This window comes from Salvia miltiorrhiza, chromosome 7, assembly GCF_028751815.1.
Source record: "Salvia miltiorrhiza cultivar Shanhuang (shh) chromosome 7, IMPLAD_Smil_shh, whole genome shotgun sequence".
NCBI lineage: Eukaryota > Viridiplantae > Streptophyta > Magnoliopsida > Lamiales > Lamiaceae > Salvia > Salvia miltiorrhiza.
In genome coordinates, this window is record NC_080393.1 from 30361602 (window position 1) to 30377253 (window position 15652).

The following is a 15652-nucleotide window of genomic DNA, read 5'->3' on the forward strand; positions in this document are numbered from 1 at the left end:
TTTCCATAAACCGGCATCGTTCGATTTCTCGATAAAAATAAACCGCACTTTCTTTGGAAACTTAATAAAAATTCCCAAGTGCTAAGGTTTCAAATAAAAATCATAATAATTTGGTCATATTGACACACGTCACAAAATCACATAATCATTCAGTCACGTAAACTCACATAACATCACATCAAAATAGTCGGCAGACTCAAATAAGCTAGACGTCTCTCTGACCGACTCTATTTATCAAGGTTTCTCACTCTTTCTTCCTCGACTCTATTTCCAACTCAGTATTCCTGTTTTTCTTAATAGGACAGTCAATCTCTAATAATTCAGTATCCGGTAACTCTATTCCCGGTAGTTGGAAATAAAATAAAATCTCAGCTCAAATCAATCAGCATCTCTATCTCAACTCATTTCTCAAATCTCATCACTCTAATTCCATCATCGGTTTATTCACTCGTATCTCTATTTAAAAGACAATCTGTCTTATCAGCTCATAAAAAAAAGTAGTCTCGTAATTCGACATCTCAGTACTCTCATTAGTGTTAAGACACTATCTCACAACATAGGAAAAGTACGGGGTGTTACAATTTCCTAGTTTAGGAGGTTGAATTCAGGGCTGAATTGGTATCAATGATGCAAAAAAACATGTTTTCAAAAGCTGAGACATTACAAAAATGTTTACAAACATATAGTGCAGAGTTTGAGTTTGTAAACATTCTAGCAAAAAAATTTGTCAACATTACTTGCTAATCCATCAAAACAACCTGCTGTAGTCCGTCGACTAGTTGATCAAGGTTGTAGATTGTGCCTTGTTCAATTTGCAGCTGCCTTAACTCATCCAAACAGTCTCTTACAAGTTGTTCTTCCACCTCCAAACATTCTGGGAGAAATCCAAGTCTTGAGAGTCTCTCCTTATTGATATGTGGAATCTTGTAGTTGTTGTTGCCCCTGCATTTTATGATTTCATGGTAGAAACCCTGAAGTGTGAGGAAAACGTTGTTTAACTTATGTGGCTCAAGCTCTTCAAATGCATCTTTCACATTCTTGAGCAAATCATCTACACAATTAGCCAACTTGTCATCTTGTAGTGACTGAATTGCCCTGAAAAATCCTAGATCATTCACATTTGTATCCGGCGAGTTCGGCGGTTGGCATATCAGTTGGTTATTAAATCCATCTGATGTGGCAGCAGCTACAAAGTCAGGGTCTGAACCCTTAATGTGGGGCTTTGCATTGTCTTGTTGTATAATTATATGCCTGCTTGCACCACGAGGCCACTTGGCCTTAATTGTTGGAATAATCTGAACATTAAGGGGTAAGTATAAGAATATGCTAAATGATGAAGCATATAATGCATTCTGATAGTTAAAAACATAGTCTAAAAACTCACTTGGTTGATGAAAACATCTTTGCTCACTTCCTTTGTGATTGCCTGAATTGGCTTTGTTTCCAACGTCCCTTTCAATCTGTTTTTGCTGTTCCTAACAGCCAGCTCAACCGTAGTGAATGGGAATATCCCAAACTTACCATCAAAAATCATTTTACCATCATTATCATATTGTGGCCTTGAAACCACACAAATGAACATGATTTTCTCAATAAATCTTTTAGATTTGCATGCTCTATATGGCTCTATTTTATCCGGAAGCAGGTAGTACCTATCCGATGTTTTGATTAAATAAAACCATTTTTCATCTATGTGTATTGTGTTATACATATGCTGAAACTTGATTCTCCCATTTGCACTAATTGCACTTAATTGACTAAGGCTCCAAGTGAGCCTACTTAACCTATTTTGAAGTGTTAGAAGAGGTTTAATTGCATTGGTATGTGCTCTAATCTTTTTTTCCTTTATCCACACTCTAACCAAGCTTTTACTAACTTCAAGCTTGCTTGCCATTTTCCTTATTAAATATTACTAGCAATTAGTATCACATGTTAAATCCCCATTAAATATAAGTCTTTGTGTAAGCACAAAACGCGTCGTCCATTATAATTGTTTGAGTACTTAACCTTATAGTCCAAGAGTATTTACATAAAATTGTATGCTCTAAATCGACAAGGTCAAGTCTCATTCATAAGTTGACACCGTGTGATGGGGTTGACTTGCTTACATTATTTTGGAACGCAAAGCGACCAAGAATGATTTAAGGACGCAGATTAATTGGATTAATCAACCAATAGTTGCAAAATTGTTGTTACAATTGGCTTAGAGGCCTGCTAAGTGATATTATTGTAGTCATCAGCAAAGCAGAGGCTACATAATATTGACTTGGATCTTGGACCACTAAGATTTATATAACTTATAAATCCGTATTTTACATTGGGGGCGTAAGATATGTCAAGAATTTGTGGGAGCTGATCAATACGATAGCCCATTGTTTGATTGGTGATACAATGTGATCATAGTTTTCTCTTTCTAATTTTCTTTTCTTTATTTATTGATCAGATATTATGTCGAATTTGTTACTAAAGTGTTTGATGGAAACAAACAAGTTGACTGGGTCAAACTTCACGGATTGGCTCTGCTGCTTGCGTCTGGTCTTGAGGCTAGAAAAGATTGAGTATGTCTTGGACAACCTAATCTCTGTGATTCCCGACAAGCAATTTGCAGAGTATGCATCATTTGACGAAGCTGCTCACAAAAAGCATGTCGAGGATGCAACTGCGGCTCAGTGTGTAATGTTGTCTTCTATGACTACGGAGTTACAGAGGCAACACGAACACATGTTCCCTTATGAAATACTAAAACACTTGAAGAGTCTGTGTGCTTCGAAAGCTCATACCATGGAGTATGAGATACTTCGAGATCTCTTTAAGTGTAACCTTCAATGATGGGGGTCAGGTTTCTGATCATGTATAGAAGATGATTGGGTTGATTGAGAGGTTGACATCGACTGGAACGATGCTACCCGCTATTGTCTCCGTCAATTTGATTTTACAGTCATTGCCTGCCTCATTTGAAAACTTCATTGTGAACTTCAATATGAACGGCATGAAGGCAAGTCTGCCTGAGCTTCACAACATGTTGAAGACCTACGAGTCTACAATCTCTAAAAGTAAATTTGTGCTCATGGTGAGCTCTACTGCTACATCTTCTGAGCAGAAAAAAAAAAAGCAGAAGAAAGCATTTGATGTTGGTTTAAAGGCTAAGGGTGGAGGAGCTCATAAAAAGCCAAAGTTACCGAATGATGAGTGCCTATTCTGTCAAGAAAAAGGGGCACTGGAAGAGAGACTGCCCGAAATATAAGGCACAAGGTGCAACGGGTATGCTCTCAGGTATGTTTGTTATTGAGATAAACATGTCTTTCCAATTCACAATCTTGGGTATTATATACAGCTTGTGGCTCACACATTTGCAATAATGTGCAAGGCCTAAGTGAAAACAGGAAAGTGATGCCCGGGGAAATCGATCTACGCGTGGGTAATGGAGCAAGAGTTACTGTTGAACGCGTGAGGACTTATATATTAGATCTTCCTTCGGGAAATAGACTAGTTTTAAGTAATTGTTACTTTGTTCCTTCTATTTCAAAGAATATTATTTTTATTCCGATGTTAGACATTAAAGGTTTTTCCTTCCATTTTGGAGACTGTAGATGCTCGTTTTCTCTTAATGAATTATTTTATGGAAGTTCCTCTATTTTGAATGGTTTATATTATCTTGAATGTGAAAGAAGTATTCTCAATATACAAAACAAACGACCTAAGTTGAATAATACGAATAATACTACTTATCTTTGGCATTGTAGACTTGGTCATATCAATAAGAACATGATAGCAAGATTGAGAAAGTTAGACTATCTCAAATCATTTGACCTTGAGTCATATGGTGCTTGTGAATCTTGTCTCAAAGGAAAGATGACAAAGAAACCACTTTCTGGAAGGGGTTACGAGCCAAAGATGTCACGACCGGACCTAATTAAGGATAATTAAGCCGGGGAAACCGTGACTAATGGAGGGAGATTAGAAGCGGGGTAGAAAGGGGAATAATCAAACAAGAAAGGATCGTATTTCATCATTGTTAACAACATGGATATTTATAATATAACGGAGTTTTTGTCGTATAGACTCAAATAACTAGCAAGTTCGGATAACTCCGACTTATCCAAAATAACATAAAACTTCTGAGTACGCAGCAGAATAAGGTTCTGATTACATGTATGAAGACATGTAACCCTAGAGTTCATTAATACATAATAAGACAAAAGAATCTCGCTCGTCACTTCATCACCATCGGCAGCTGCTCAACCTGCACATTTAGAAATATATGCAGGGCTGAGTACAAAAGTACTCAGTGGGCACATATGCCTACTATGAAATATAACATGCTTCGTAAAGTTATAAATTGTCATGCCATCATAAATAGTACAGCAAGGGAGTTTTTCGCTAAAAAGGCCCAAGCTTACTAAATTCATTTGTGATTCTTAAAGTTCGTCTGATCAGACTAAGTTCTCTTGTAATCTATCATATCTGGAACTTTATGCCGGAGAGGTGGCCACCTCTCACGGTCACTTGACCGGCCAACCCGCTAGATGACTCACGGTCACTGGTGTACACTAGCCCTGGCAGGATAGCTATCAACTGCTCAGGACCCGAATTCGATTGCATAATAACTGGCAAAGCCACATCAGATAGATATCATACCAAACATTGAAACATTTATGGCAAGACAACAGTTGAAATAATTTTCAGTTCAATGATTTTGCAATGAAATAGCTGTTCAAACATAACATTAAACTCATTTGATATATATGAAAGTAAACCCACCTCATAGCAAAGCTTTGCTACAGATTAATGACTCCTTGACGAGCTCTTATTCTTGCGCTCGACCTTTAATCCGAGAAAATAACGTAAGACTTTAAATCGAGGGAAAATTCTCAATTAAATGAGAATGCGTAATTTAACTATGCATGAATCTCGTATGCATGAACTATTATTCTGAGATAATAATTAGGGAATTTCTATTGTTAATCCAGGCTATCGGATTTAATCAAAAGCTAAGTCTCATATCATGAAGCCGGATAATTAATAAAAATTAATCCGTTCTCTTAGGGTGTCCTAATCCGCCAATTAAATAAATCTCGCTTGATATAGCCGAATAAAAAGACAGTTAAACTGAACATTCGACATATGATCACGTAAGAATTAATCAGGCTTAACGAATATGAATGGAAATAATAATATAATTTCAAATAATTCATCGGCTCAAGTAATTAAATAAATCTTGGCCCAATAAATAAATAATTGATTAGCTGGGCCCAAAAAAAATAAATCAAGCGAGGCCCAACTAATTTAATACAGCAGTCCAATAGAATGAGTGAGGCCCAATTCGTTTAATAATTCTCAGCCCAATAGGAAATAATAAGGACCCAATTAATAAATGCAGCTGGGCTTTTAATAAATTAAAACTCAGCCCAATATGGAAAAATGGTTGCGGCCCAATGAAAATAAGGTAAAGCAGGCCCATCCTTAACAAAACAATTGGGCTTGATTTAAATCAAGGTTCAGCCCGAAGTCAATTAAAAGTGGCCCAGAATAAAATAAATCAAGGCCCAAAATTAAGAAATAATCCAGCCCAACTCAAGCCCACTGAAAATTAAAGCAAATCTCGGCCCACTGAAACAAAAGCCCAAATAAGGAGCCCAACATAATTAAATAAAAACCCGGCCCAATGTAATGGCCCAACACCCTTTTCTCCCTTATTTCTCCCCCTTCACAGCCGCTTTCCCCAACATCTCTCTCTTCCTCTCTGAAAATTTCACGTCACACACACACGCACGCAGGCAGACGGGCGGCGCCGCCTTTTCCTTGAAACACCGGCGACGGGCGCTGCCATCAGCCATCATCTTCTCTCACTCGAGGTCACCGGTCGAAGTGGCGGTAAGAAGTAACCACCACCGCCTCATCTCTCTCAAAGCTCGGCCGCCGCAGTCTCCCTTCCGGCGAATTCACGGCTGGAAGGCTGCCGCCTCCATCTTCCTCGATCTCCCTCATCAGAACACACACAAATTACTCCACCCTTCTCCAGCCGAAACCCGCCGCCACGGCTCTCTCTCTCTCCGGCGAAGCAGCGGAGTTCGCCGCAGACCCGACGCTCGTTTCCTCTCGCTGAACAGATCCGACACCCCATTTCCCAACTCTCTCTCTGCTCACCACCCAGATCCGCCTCTCTCTCTACTCCCTCGAATCTCCTCCGACCGTGGCCGAGCAGCAGCGGCACTACCGCCGTGCCCTGCCTCCCACCTCTCATCTCTTTGTCACCGACAGCAGCCACGGCAATAGCAGTAGCTGATCGGCCCACCACCTCCCTTTCTCTCTCTGGATCGACGGGCAGCAGCTAAGCCGCCTTACCCTCCCTTTTTCTGAACTCCGGCGACCAGGAAAAGGTCCGCCTTGTTGTTGCCCTCCGGAGTCGGTGGGTTCGAGCCGTGCTCTGCCGCTGCTGGGTTCTGGAGGAGGAGGGTACGCCGCCTGCTGCTGTTACTGGAAGGCCGGCTTCGCCGTGCCGCTGCACTCCAGAATCGGCGAGATTCGCCGCTGAGGTCGGGAGTCTTCTACCTTTCACCGCTCGACGCCGCCGCCTGGGAGCCGTTCAGTCCTCCTCCCTCTCAGAAGCTAAGTTCCCTACTCTCACTTTACAACTACTGCGTATGAATTTTCTGAGGTATCTTAATGTACATGGTTTATCAGTTGTGAGATGGTAAAGCTATGGTGTGAAGGTCAAAATCTGTTAAATGCTATATGTTGCTGGTTCTTCATGCTGCTATGTTCATTCTCACATATTGGTTTTGTTTGTCTATCATGCTTGGATGCAGAAAATGTGTGATGGAATACAGTATATGGGGCTAGGTAAATACCTTAAAATGTGTAGTTGGCTATTGTGGTTGAGCTAGTGAATCAACGTGCCAAAGCTCTTGGAACTTTCGGCAGAGAGTGAATGACTGAAATAATTTACAGATTTGTTTCTTCAATAACTGCAGGTGAAACCATGGAAGAAGGTGGAAGCATTAAAGAAAGCTTACCCTGGGAACTTTGGCAGAAACAGGCAGGGGCTGCTCTTCGATAATTGCAGGATGGTGGAGATGATGATTAATAGAGGATTGGCAAAGTATAGTGGTGGGCAAAATATAGTGGTAGGCAAAGTAGTGGGGAGCAAAGTAGTGGAAGATAAAAATAATAATAATGTAGTGTAGGATTAATGATGTATTTTCTATGTCTCGGTGATTCTGTAACTGTAAAATGGATCGCGTGCTCGTATCTGCTTGGTACTGTTTATTTAAATAAATCTTGTATTTCGACATGTGATTTTTCGCTAAAATCGATAAGTTATAAAATGAATCTAAATTAAATCCGCAGATTTAATTAACTTCTTGAGTCGGAAATAATTCACAATCTGAGTAAAAATAAAATCTAATTCCATCTCGCTTAAATAAATAACGTGACTTTGCTAAGTCAGTTGAAATTATGAAATAATATCATTGACTGCTTTAACAATATAAATTCAGGATCATAAGCTGAATTCATATCAGGATAAAAACCGTTTTCATTCACTGATGAACAAAAATAAACACTCATTACTGGATTTAAAATATATAAAAGAGCGGGTCACTACATACTACCCCTCTTAACAAAAATTTCGTCCCGAAATTTGCATATTTCTTCTAAAACAGTTCGGGGTATTTCTCCTTCATTTTGTCTTCAAGCTCCCACGTGGCTTCCTCTTGTCCATGATGTCTCCATAAGACTTTCACTGATGTGATTGCCTTATTCCTGAGTTGTTGTACTTTTCGATCTAGAATGGCCTCTGGTCTCTCTTCATAGCTCAAGTCTGGGCAAAGAATCATCTCTTCTTGGTGGATTATGTGCTTTGGATCGAAAACGTATTTTCTGAGTTGTGATACGTGGAAAACATTGTGAACGTTTCCAAAGCTTGGCGGTAACGCCAACCTATAGGCTACTGGGCCTATTCTCTCCAAAATCTCATAAGGTCCTACGAATCGGGGCCTAAGTTTTCCCTTGACACCAAACCTAGTTATCCCCTTGGTAGGAGATACCTTTAGGAAGACCTTGTCTCCTATTTCAAAACATAACTCAGTTCGACGTGCATCAGCGTAAGATTTCTGTCTATCTTGTGCCTCTTTTATTCGCCCTCTGATCTGGCGGACTATCTCAACCATCTCATTGACCATGTCTGGTCCTAAAACTTTTCTCTCACCCACTTCATCCCAATAAAGCGGTGATCTACATTTTCTTCCATATAATGCCTCATATGGTGCCATATCGATAGTTGCCTGGTAACTGTTATTATAGGCAAATTCAATCAACGGCAGCACTGCTTCCCAACTTCCACCTCTGTCTAACACCACTGTTCTCAACATATCTTCAAGGGTCTGAATTGTCCTTTCAGACTGCCCATCTGTCTGCGGGTGGAAGGCGGTGCTGAAATTTAGCCTCGTGCCTAACTCCTTCTGTAAGCTCATCCAAAATCTAGATGTGAACTTCGAGTCTCGATCTGATGTGATTGACACGGGTACACCGTGTAAGCGTACAATCTCTCGAACATACAACTGAGCTAGCTTGTCTGACCCGTGTGTGATCGGTATTGGTATAAAATGAGCACATTTTGTGAGTCGATCCACTATTACCCAAATGGCAGTGTTTCCTCTCTTTGTTTTGGGCAAACTGGTCACAAAATCCATTGCGATGTGCTCCCACTTCCATTCTGGAATTTCCAACGATTGTAGTTTTCCATATGGCCTTTGGTGTAAGGCCTTCACCTGTTGGCATGCCAGGCATTTCTCCACAAATGACGCTATGTCTCTCTTCATGCCTTCCCACTAAAAGTGTTTCTTTAGGTCCTGATACATCTTAGTACTCCCTGGGTGGGCAGTATAAGGGTATCGTGAGCCTCACTCATGATTTTATCCTTAAGCTCATCATCGTGGGGGATGCATATCCTTCCCTCAAAGAGGATAGCATTATCTGATGCTTCTTGATAATTCTTGACGCCTCCTTTCCTTACTGTTTCCCGTAGTTTTTCCATCTTCCCGTCTTTTCTTTGTGCTTCTACGATCGTCTTCCTCAAGTTAGGTACCGTTGCCACAACGCTTGCTATCGTCCCTGGTGGTTTAACCACTTCTATGCTCATTTTGCTAAATTTCCTTATGAGCACCGTCTCTCGAGTGATGAGAGCTCCCAATTTAGATTGAGTCTTACGACTCAATGCATCAGCCACTACGTTGGCCTTGCCTGGGTGGTAGTTAATACCACAGTCATAATCTTTCACTAGTTCGAGCCATCTCCTTTGTCTCATATTAAGGTCCTTTTGCTCGAAAAAGTATTTCAGACTTTTGTGCTCTGTGAATATTTCACACCTAACTCCATATAGGTGGTGTCTCCAAATCTTCAGCGCATGCACCAATGCAGCTAACTCCAGATCATGAGTCGGGTAATTCAGTTCATGTGGCCTAAGCTATCGTGACGCATATGTTATCACTCTTCCTTCTTGCATCAGCACGCAACCAAGTCCATTTTTGGACTCGTCTGTGTAGATCACGTATTCCTTATCAGCTGTTGGGACGGCTAACACTGGTGCCGTAGTCAACTTTTCCTTGAGTTCTTGGAAGCTCTTCTCGCACTCCTCTGTCCAAGAAAATTTTATTCCCTTCCTGAGTAGTTGCGTCATTGGCCTTGCAATTTTGGAAAATCCTTCCATAAACCTCCGATAGTAACCTGCCAATCCTAAGAAACTTCTTATCTCATTAGGGTTAGTAGGCGATCTCCATTCACGCACCGCTTGCACTTTTTCAGGGTCTACTTTAATCCCTTCTGATGATACAATATGTCCTAAAAACGTGACTTCGCTGAGCCAAAACTCACACTTGCTGAATTTGGCATAAAGGCGCTCCGTCCTCAACGTTTCTAGGACAATTCTCAGATGTTCCTCATGGTCTTTCTCGTTCTTCGAGTAGATCAGGATGTCATCTATAAACACCAAGACAAATTTGTCTAAGTACGGATGAAACACTCGATTCATGAGGTCCATGAACACAGCTGGCGCATTGGTTAGCCCGAATGGCACAACTACAAATTCGTAGTGGCCATACCTAGTTCGAAATGCCGTCTTAGGTACGTCTTCTGGTCGAATCTTCAGCTGGTGATAACCAGATCGCAAATCAATCTTCGAGAACACGCTTGCTCCCTTGAGCTGGTCGAAGAGGTCATCTATCCTTGGTAAAGGATATTTGTTCTTCAGTGTCACTTTGTTCAGTTCTCTATAGTCTATACACATTCGCAATGTGCCATCCTTTTTCTTCACAAAAAGTACGGGTGCACCCCAAGGTGATACACTTGGCCTAATGAATCCAAGTTCTAAAAGTTCTTGCAGTTGTATCTTGAGTTCTTCCAACTCTTTAGGAGCCATTCGGTATGGTGCCTTTGAAATGGGAGCTGCCCCGGGCTCCAAATCAATGGTAAACTCCATTGGTCTGTCCGGTGGTAGCCCTGGCAGAATCTCTGGAAATACATCTGAAAAGTCCCGTACAATTGCTACATCTTTTATGCTCTTTTCAGTACCCAGTTCTCCGTGCAAGTATACGAGGTAAGCTGGGTATCCCTTTTTCATCATTTTTGTTGCTTGTAGGGCGGAGATGATTATCTTTCTTCTCCCCATACTAATTCCGTGGAAATGTGACGGCTCCCTTCCTGGGGGTTGAAACGATATCCGTCTTTCGTTACAAAGGATGGTGGCATAGTTCTCGGCTAGCCAGTCCATTCCTAGGATTATGTCCACATCTCCCATTGGTATAACATACGAGTTGTTCACTACAATCTTGAGTGACCCTATGTTCAGTTCTAGGTTCAAGCACACATGATCTACTGTCGTCATCCCTCCTATAAGTGATGATATACTCAACTCCTGGTCAGCTCTTTCCATTTTAAGTTTTAATGTATCAACACATGTACTTGAAATGAAAGTATGCGATGCGCCCGTATCAAATAGAAGTACAACAGGAGTATTGAGTAGCATGCCCATACCTGCCAGGTTTCCCTGGTTGTTCTCGGGCTGCTTCTGCCTCATAGCATAAGCTCTAGCATGACGAGGCTTTTCATGTTGTTTCTGTTGTCGCTGCTGTTGTTGGCGGGCCTGTTGCTGATACAGTTGTTGAGGTTGTGGTTGGTACTGTAGCTGTTGGTGCTGCTGTGGCTGCTGATACTGTGGTTGCTGCCTTGGATATGGTTGGGGCAAAGCTTGAATTGCTCGTAGAGGTGGAACCTGGATAGGTGGGTTTGGTCTTGAACCCGTTCCATGTTGCTTATTCGGGCACCGGTTTGCATAGTGCCCCTTCTGGTTACAGATATAGCAACTATCACTGCCGGCCTTACAGATTCCCACATGATTTTTTGTTACATTTGGGGCAATGTGGGGCTCTCTGTTGGTTATTTCCCATCTGTTTCGGTGCACTCTGGCCTCCATAGCCCTGTGACTGGAAGACCCGTCCCTGCCATGGCCTCTTCTCGCCTTGGTTCGGGTTACTGTTGTCCCATCTCCTCTTTCCTCTAAAATTCTGATTATGATTTTGATCATGTGAAGGTGCTGGCGTAGGTACAGTTGCAGGTCTTTCTCCTGGCATGGCTGCCTCAATGTCTAACGCTCGGCTGAGCGACTCAGTGTAAGACAATCCTCCGTGGCTTGCCAAAGCCATCCTAATTTCGTGCCTCAGACCGGCACAAAACTTTTCAGTCATCTTCTCATCTGTGTCTACTTGTTCCGGCGCATATCTAGACATATCGCAGAACATCCTGTCGTATTGAGTTACCGACATCTTCCCTTGTTTTAGATTGTAAAATTCAGCTTCCTTCTTCTTGCGGTAGCTCTTGGGTATATACTTGTCATATATACCGACTTTGAATTGTTCCCAAGTCAGGTTTTCTAACTGCTCTGCTGTCATTGTTTTCATCCTTGCTTCCCACCAGAAATCAGCTGACCCAGTCAACTGAAAGGACATACAAGTCAGACGTTCTTGGTCGGTGAAACGCAGGAAGTTGAAAATGCGTTCAATAGCGCGAACCCAAGTTTCAGCTTCTGCCGGGTCTCCTGTCCCGTTGAAGGTAGGTGGGTTCTGTCGCAAGAATAATTCTTCAATCCGTCGTTCTGGCTGAACAGGTGGTTGAACTATTTCTGGTTCTGGTTCTGGCCCTGTTTCTGGGTCTCTTCTTTCATTTCGGGGAATCCTGCCCCCTCCTCTTGGTCGTCCTCGTTTTGGCGGCATTCTATTAGGTCAAAACACAAGTTCTCAGTGCATTAAAGCACAATAAGGACATACTATCATTTCTATAGTTACTCCTTAACTCATCGAGTTCTGCTCTTGCTAAAACTTAAGCGAATATATAAATAAAACATAGCGGAACGACTTGCCGCGAAAAACCAATAAGGTCACCATATATAACATAGGGAAAATTGCCTCAATGAGGACTTTACATCATCATAAAAGTCTAGATTCAAAGACCTATCTAAGTACCACACATGATGAACTGGCTACCTAGCGAAGCCATTACAAAAAAAAAACACTCAGTCACGGAACGCCCCAAGGTTTCGCGTCTCCGTACTAATACTAGTCAAAATAACTAAGCCATCATAGGGGCATACAAAAGCATCGAAATGATCATCGTTTTTGAAATACACAAATAAGGTCCTACTAAATGCACAAGAGATTGTCTGTATGCATTACGTGCTTGACCCTTGGGTTGAAGCATATGTGTTTGACTGATTTAATCAGATAAGTATCTGTTTGTCCTTGGGTCACAGAAAATCTACCAACAACTAGTAGATCGCAATGATTCAAATAACAAATGGCAATTAGGCAAAGTGTTTCAATAATTTGCCAAACAATTGAAAATGAATAACCATAGGGTAGAAATGAATTGACTGAAAGGTCGAAACGAAATGACCTAATAGTCTGAACCCGTTTGGCTTTTCAGATGAAGGTTTAAAATATATAGGTTTAAAGACCCATATATGACGACTACTGAGATTTTGGCCATGTGGACTGGCCAGGTCCGACACAACTACTTCTCAGTCATTCGGAAATACTTTTCCGAACTTGGCAATTCTTGTTCCTTGGCTGCAAAAGGTATATTTGGTCTAAAATCACCACTTTCTTCTTAATATCTTGAACATGTCCTTGAGAATATTCTAGAGCTTCTCAAACTTGGAGTCTGCCTCCTAGTTTAATGCAATCCTTAAACATTTTCTATAGGCGAAATAAGGTAGGCTCGACCTTACTCAATAATGTTCCTCTATATGATCTTAATGTAGTACTTCTAGTACTTAGTGTTCCTTCACATAGCGCTTGAAATGCAACCATATAATTTGAAGCACTCTTCCGTGTTATTGCAAAAGACCTTCTGAATCATCACGCATTCAATAAGGAAATAGCTTTTGCTCATCTGAGCACCTTATAGGGTATGTGTCTCCATGTGTAATACTAAGTCATGGAATGACCTTAGTCAATGCTCTCATTACGGCTACCAGACTAAATGCATAATCCATGACGTTCTAACTGAGACGATGTCCTCGATAGGTTAAGGTATATATACTTATCTGGAGTATATCCTTAGGGTCTCATTAGAATCTTAATTCATTTGTTCCAGCATTGATCCACTGTCGGCGCTTCTAGCTATTATTAAACTCTAAACCATCTTCGAGAACTTCTCTCGTCTTATACACTTGCGTAAACTTTTATGATCAATCATAATGGTTGATAACTGCTAGTACCCATATCACATCTCGTCTTTCCAATTCGTAGTAGGTGATCGTAATCAATAGGGATTCTCAGTCATGTCCTTATCTATTGCGATAGGTACTGTAAGTAGAATGGTTCCGAATATCTGAAACTATAAGCTGATAGCTTTAATCGTAATATTATAACATCATATACAAAGCATTTTGACCCCTCGTAAGTCTAACTCTGAAGTTCATACATGAATCATGAAGGTTATCCTCAAGCCATAGCTAGTGATAATCGAGGCTAGAAGCGAGTCACAGCTTATTAGGGATTAGCTAACTGATTACATCAGTTGCACTCATCACTTATAAGCAATATTGTACTTAAACTATCATCGAAGGCAATAGTCGATTAGGTGCTCCGTCTTGCGTGAACAACCTGAATGAAGAACTATGCCTGCTTCAGTGATTCGTGCGTGGCACTCTGCTTGCACTGCTTTCATTGGATTCTCTTCCTCTTTCTTAGCTCTTCACCATGGCTATAGTGAAATATGACTGAGTTCCTAGCTTCTATTGTTCTTTTCGTAACAGTGATCATGCATTCTTAACGCATCTAAGTTCATTGAGATATCTAATCAATCAATAATGCATAAACTTGAATGTAAGCATCAGTACATTCATATAAAACGTGAACTTCTCAATGTTTTAAAATCATTACCACATTCTTTCTTGCTGAGCATGACGATGTGATGAAGTGCTGAGCTTTTGTCGACTGACTCTTTCATACTAGTGATCATACTAGAAAAATTGGTTAACTCTAGGGTTCAGAGCAAATAAACTGCTCTGATACCACTCTGTCACGACCGGACCTAATTAAGGATAATTAAGCCGGGGAAACCGTGACTAATGGAGGGAGATTAGAAGCGGGGTAGAAAGGGGAATAATCAAACAAGAAAGGATCGTATTTCATCATTGTTAACAACATGGATATTTATAATATAACGGAGTTTTTGTCGTATAGACTCAAATAACTAGCAAGTTCGGATAACTCCGACTTATCCAAAATAACATAAAACTTCTGAGTACGCAGCAGAATAAGGTTCTGATTACATGTATGAAGACATGTAACCCTAGAGTTCATTAATACATAATAAGACAAAAGAATCTCGCTCGTCACTTCATCACCATCGGCAGCTGCTCAACCTGCACATTTAGAAATATATGCAGGGCTGAGTACAAAAGTACTCAGTGGGCACATATGCCTACTATGAAATATAACATGCTTCGTAAAGTTATAAATTGTCATGCCATCATAAATAGTACAGCAAGGGAGTTTTTCGCTAAAAAGGCCCAAGCTTACTAAATTCATTTGTGATTCTTAAAGTTCGTCTGATCAGACTAAGTTCTCTTGTAATCTATCATATCTGGAACTTTATGCCGGAGAGGTGGCCACCTCTCACGGTCACTTGACCGGCCAACCCGCTAGATGACTCACGGTCACTGGTGTACACTAGCCCTGGCAGGATAGCTATCAACTGCTCAGGACCCGAATTCGATTGCATAATAACTGGCAAAGCCACATCAGATAGATATCATACCAAACATTGAAACATTTATGGCAAGACAACAGTTGAAATAATTTTCAGTTCAATGATTTTGCAATGAAATAGCTGTTCAAACATAACATTAAACTCATTTGATATATATGAAAGTAAACCCACCTCATAGCAAAGCTTTGCTACAGATTAATGACTCCTTGACGAGCTCTTATTCTTGCGCTCGACCTTTAATCCGAGAAAATAACGTAAGACTTTAAATCGAGGGAAAATTCTCAATTAAATGAGAATGCGTAATTTAACTATGCATGAATCTCGTATGCATGAACTATTATTCTGAGATAATAATTAGGGAATTTCTATTGTTAATCCAGGC

General features: G+C 40.8%; 2 protein-coding genes and 1 long non-coding RNA gene across 3 annotated transcripts; 2 read left to right on the forward strand and 1 right to left on the reverse strand.

Moving 5' to 3' along the window:
• Positions 1–740: 740 nt before the first annotated feature.
• LOC130994069 (uncharacterized) lies at positions 741–1534 on the reverse strand. The gene is made up of 2 exons (XM_057919105.1): positions 1385–1534; positions 741–1295 (listed from the first exon to the last, which is right to left on the reverse strand). The coding sequence occupies exons 1-2, from the start codon at positions 1532–1534 to the stop codon at positions 741–743; spliced, it is 705 nt and encodes a 234-aa protein (XP_057775088.1).
• A 914-nt stretch (positions 1535–2448) lies between these two features.
• LOC130994070 (uncharacterized) lies at positions 2449–2829 on the forward strand. Its single transcript, XM_057919106.1, has one exon. The coding sequence runs from the start codon at positions 2449–2451 to the stop codon at positions 2827–2829; it is 381 nt and encodes a 126-aa protein (XP_057775089.1).
• A 3878-nt stretch (positions 2830–6707) lies between these two features.
• On the forward strand, positions 6708–7294 carry LOC130996026 (uncharacterized). The gene is made up of 2 exons (XR_009092357.1): positions 6708–6843; positions 6975–7294. It is a non-coding gene; the product is annotated as an uncharacterized LOC130996026 (long non-coding RNA).
• Positions 7295–15652: the final 8358 nt, after the last annotated feature.

Bases quoted from the DNA above. Each gene is read 5' to 3' on its own strand.
- LOC130994069 (XM_057919105.1), bottom strand. From the start codon at position 1,534: ATGATTTTTGATGGTAAGTTTGGGATATTCCCATTCACTACGGTTGAG. The intron at 1,296-1,384 runs GTGAGTTTTTAG...CTTAATGTTCAG, and splicing joins AAGATGTTTTCATCAACCAA to ATTATTCCAACAATTAAGGC.
- LOC130994070 (XM_057919106.1), top strand. From the start codon at position 2,449: ATGTCGAATTTGTTACTAAAGTGTTTGATGGAAACAAACAAGTTGACT.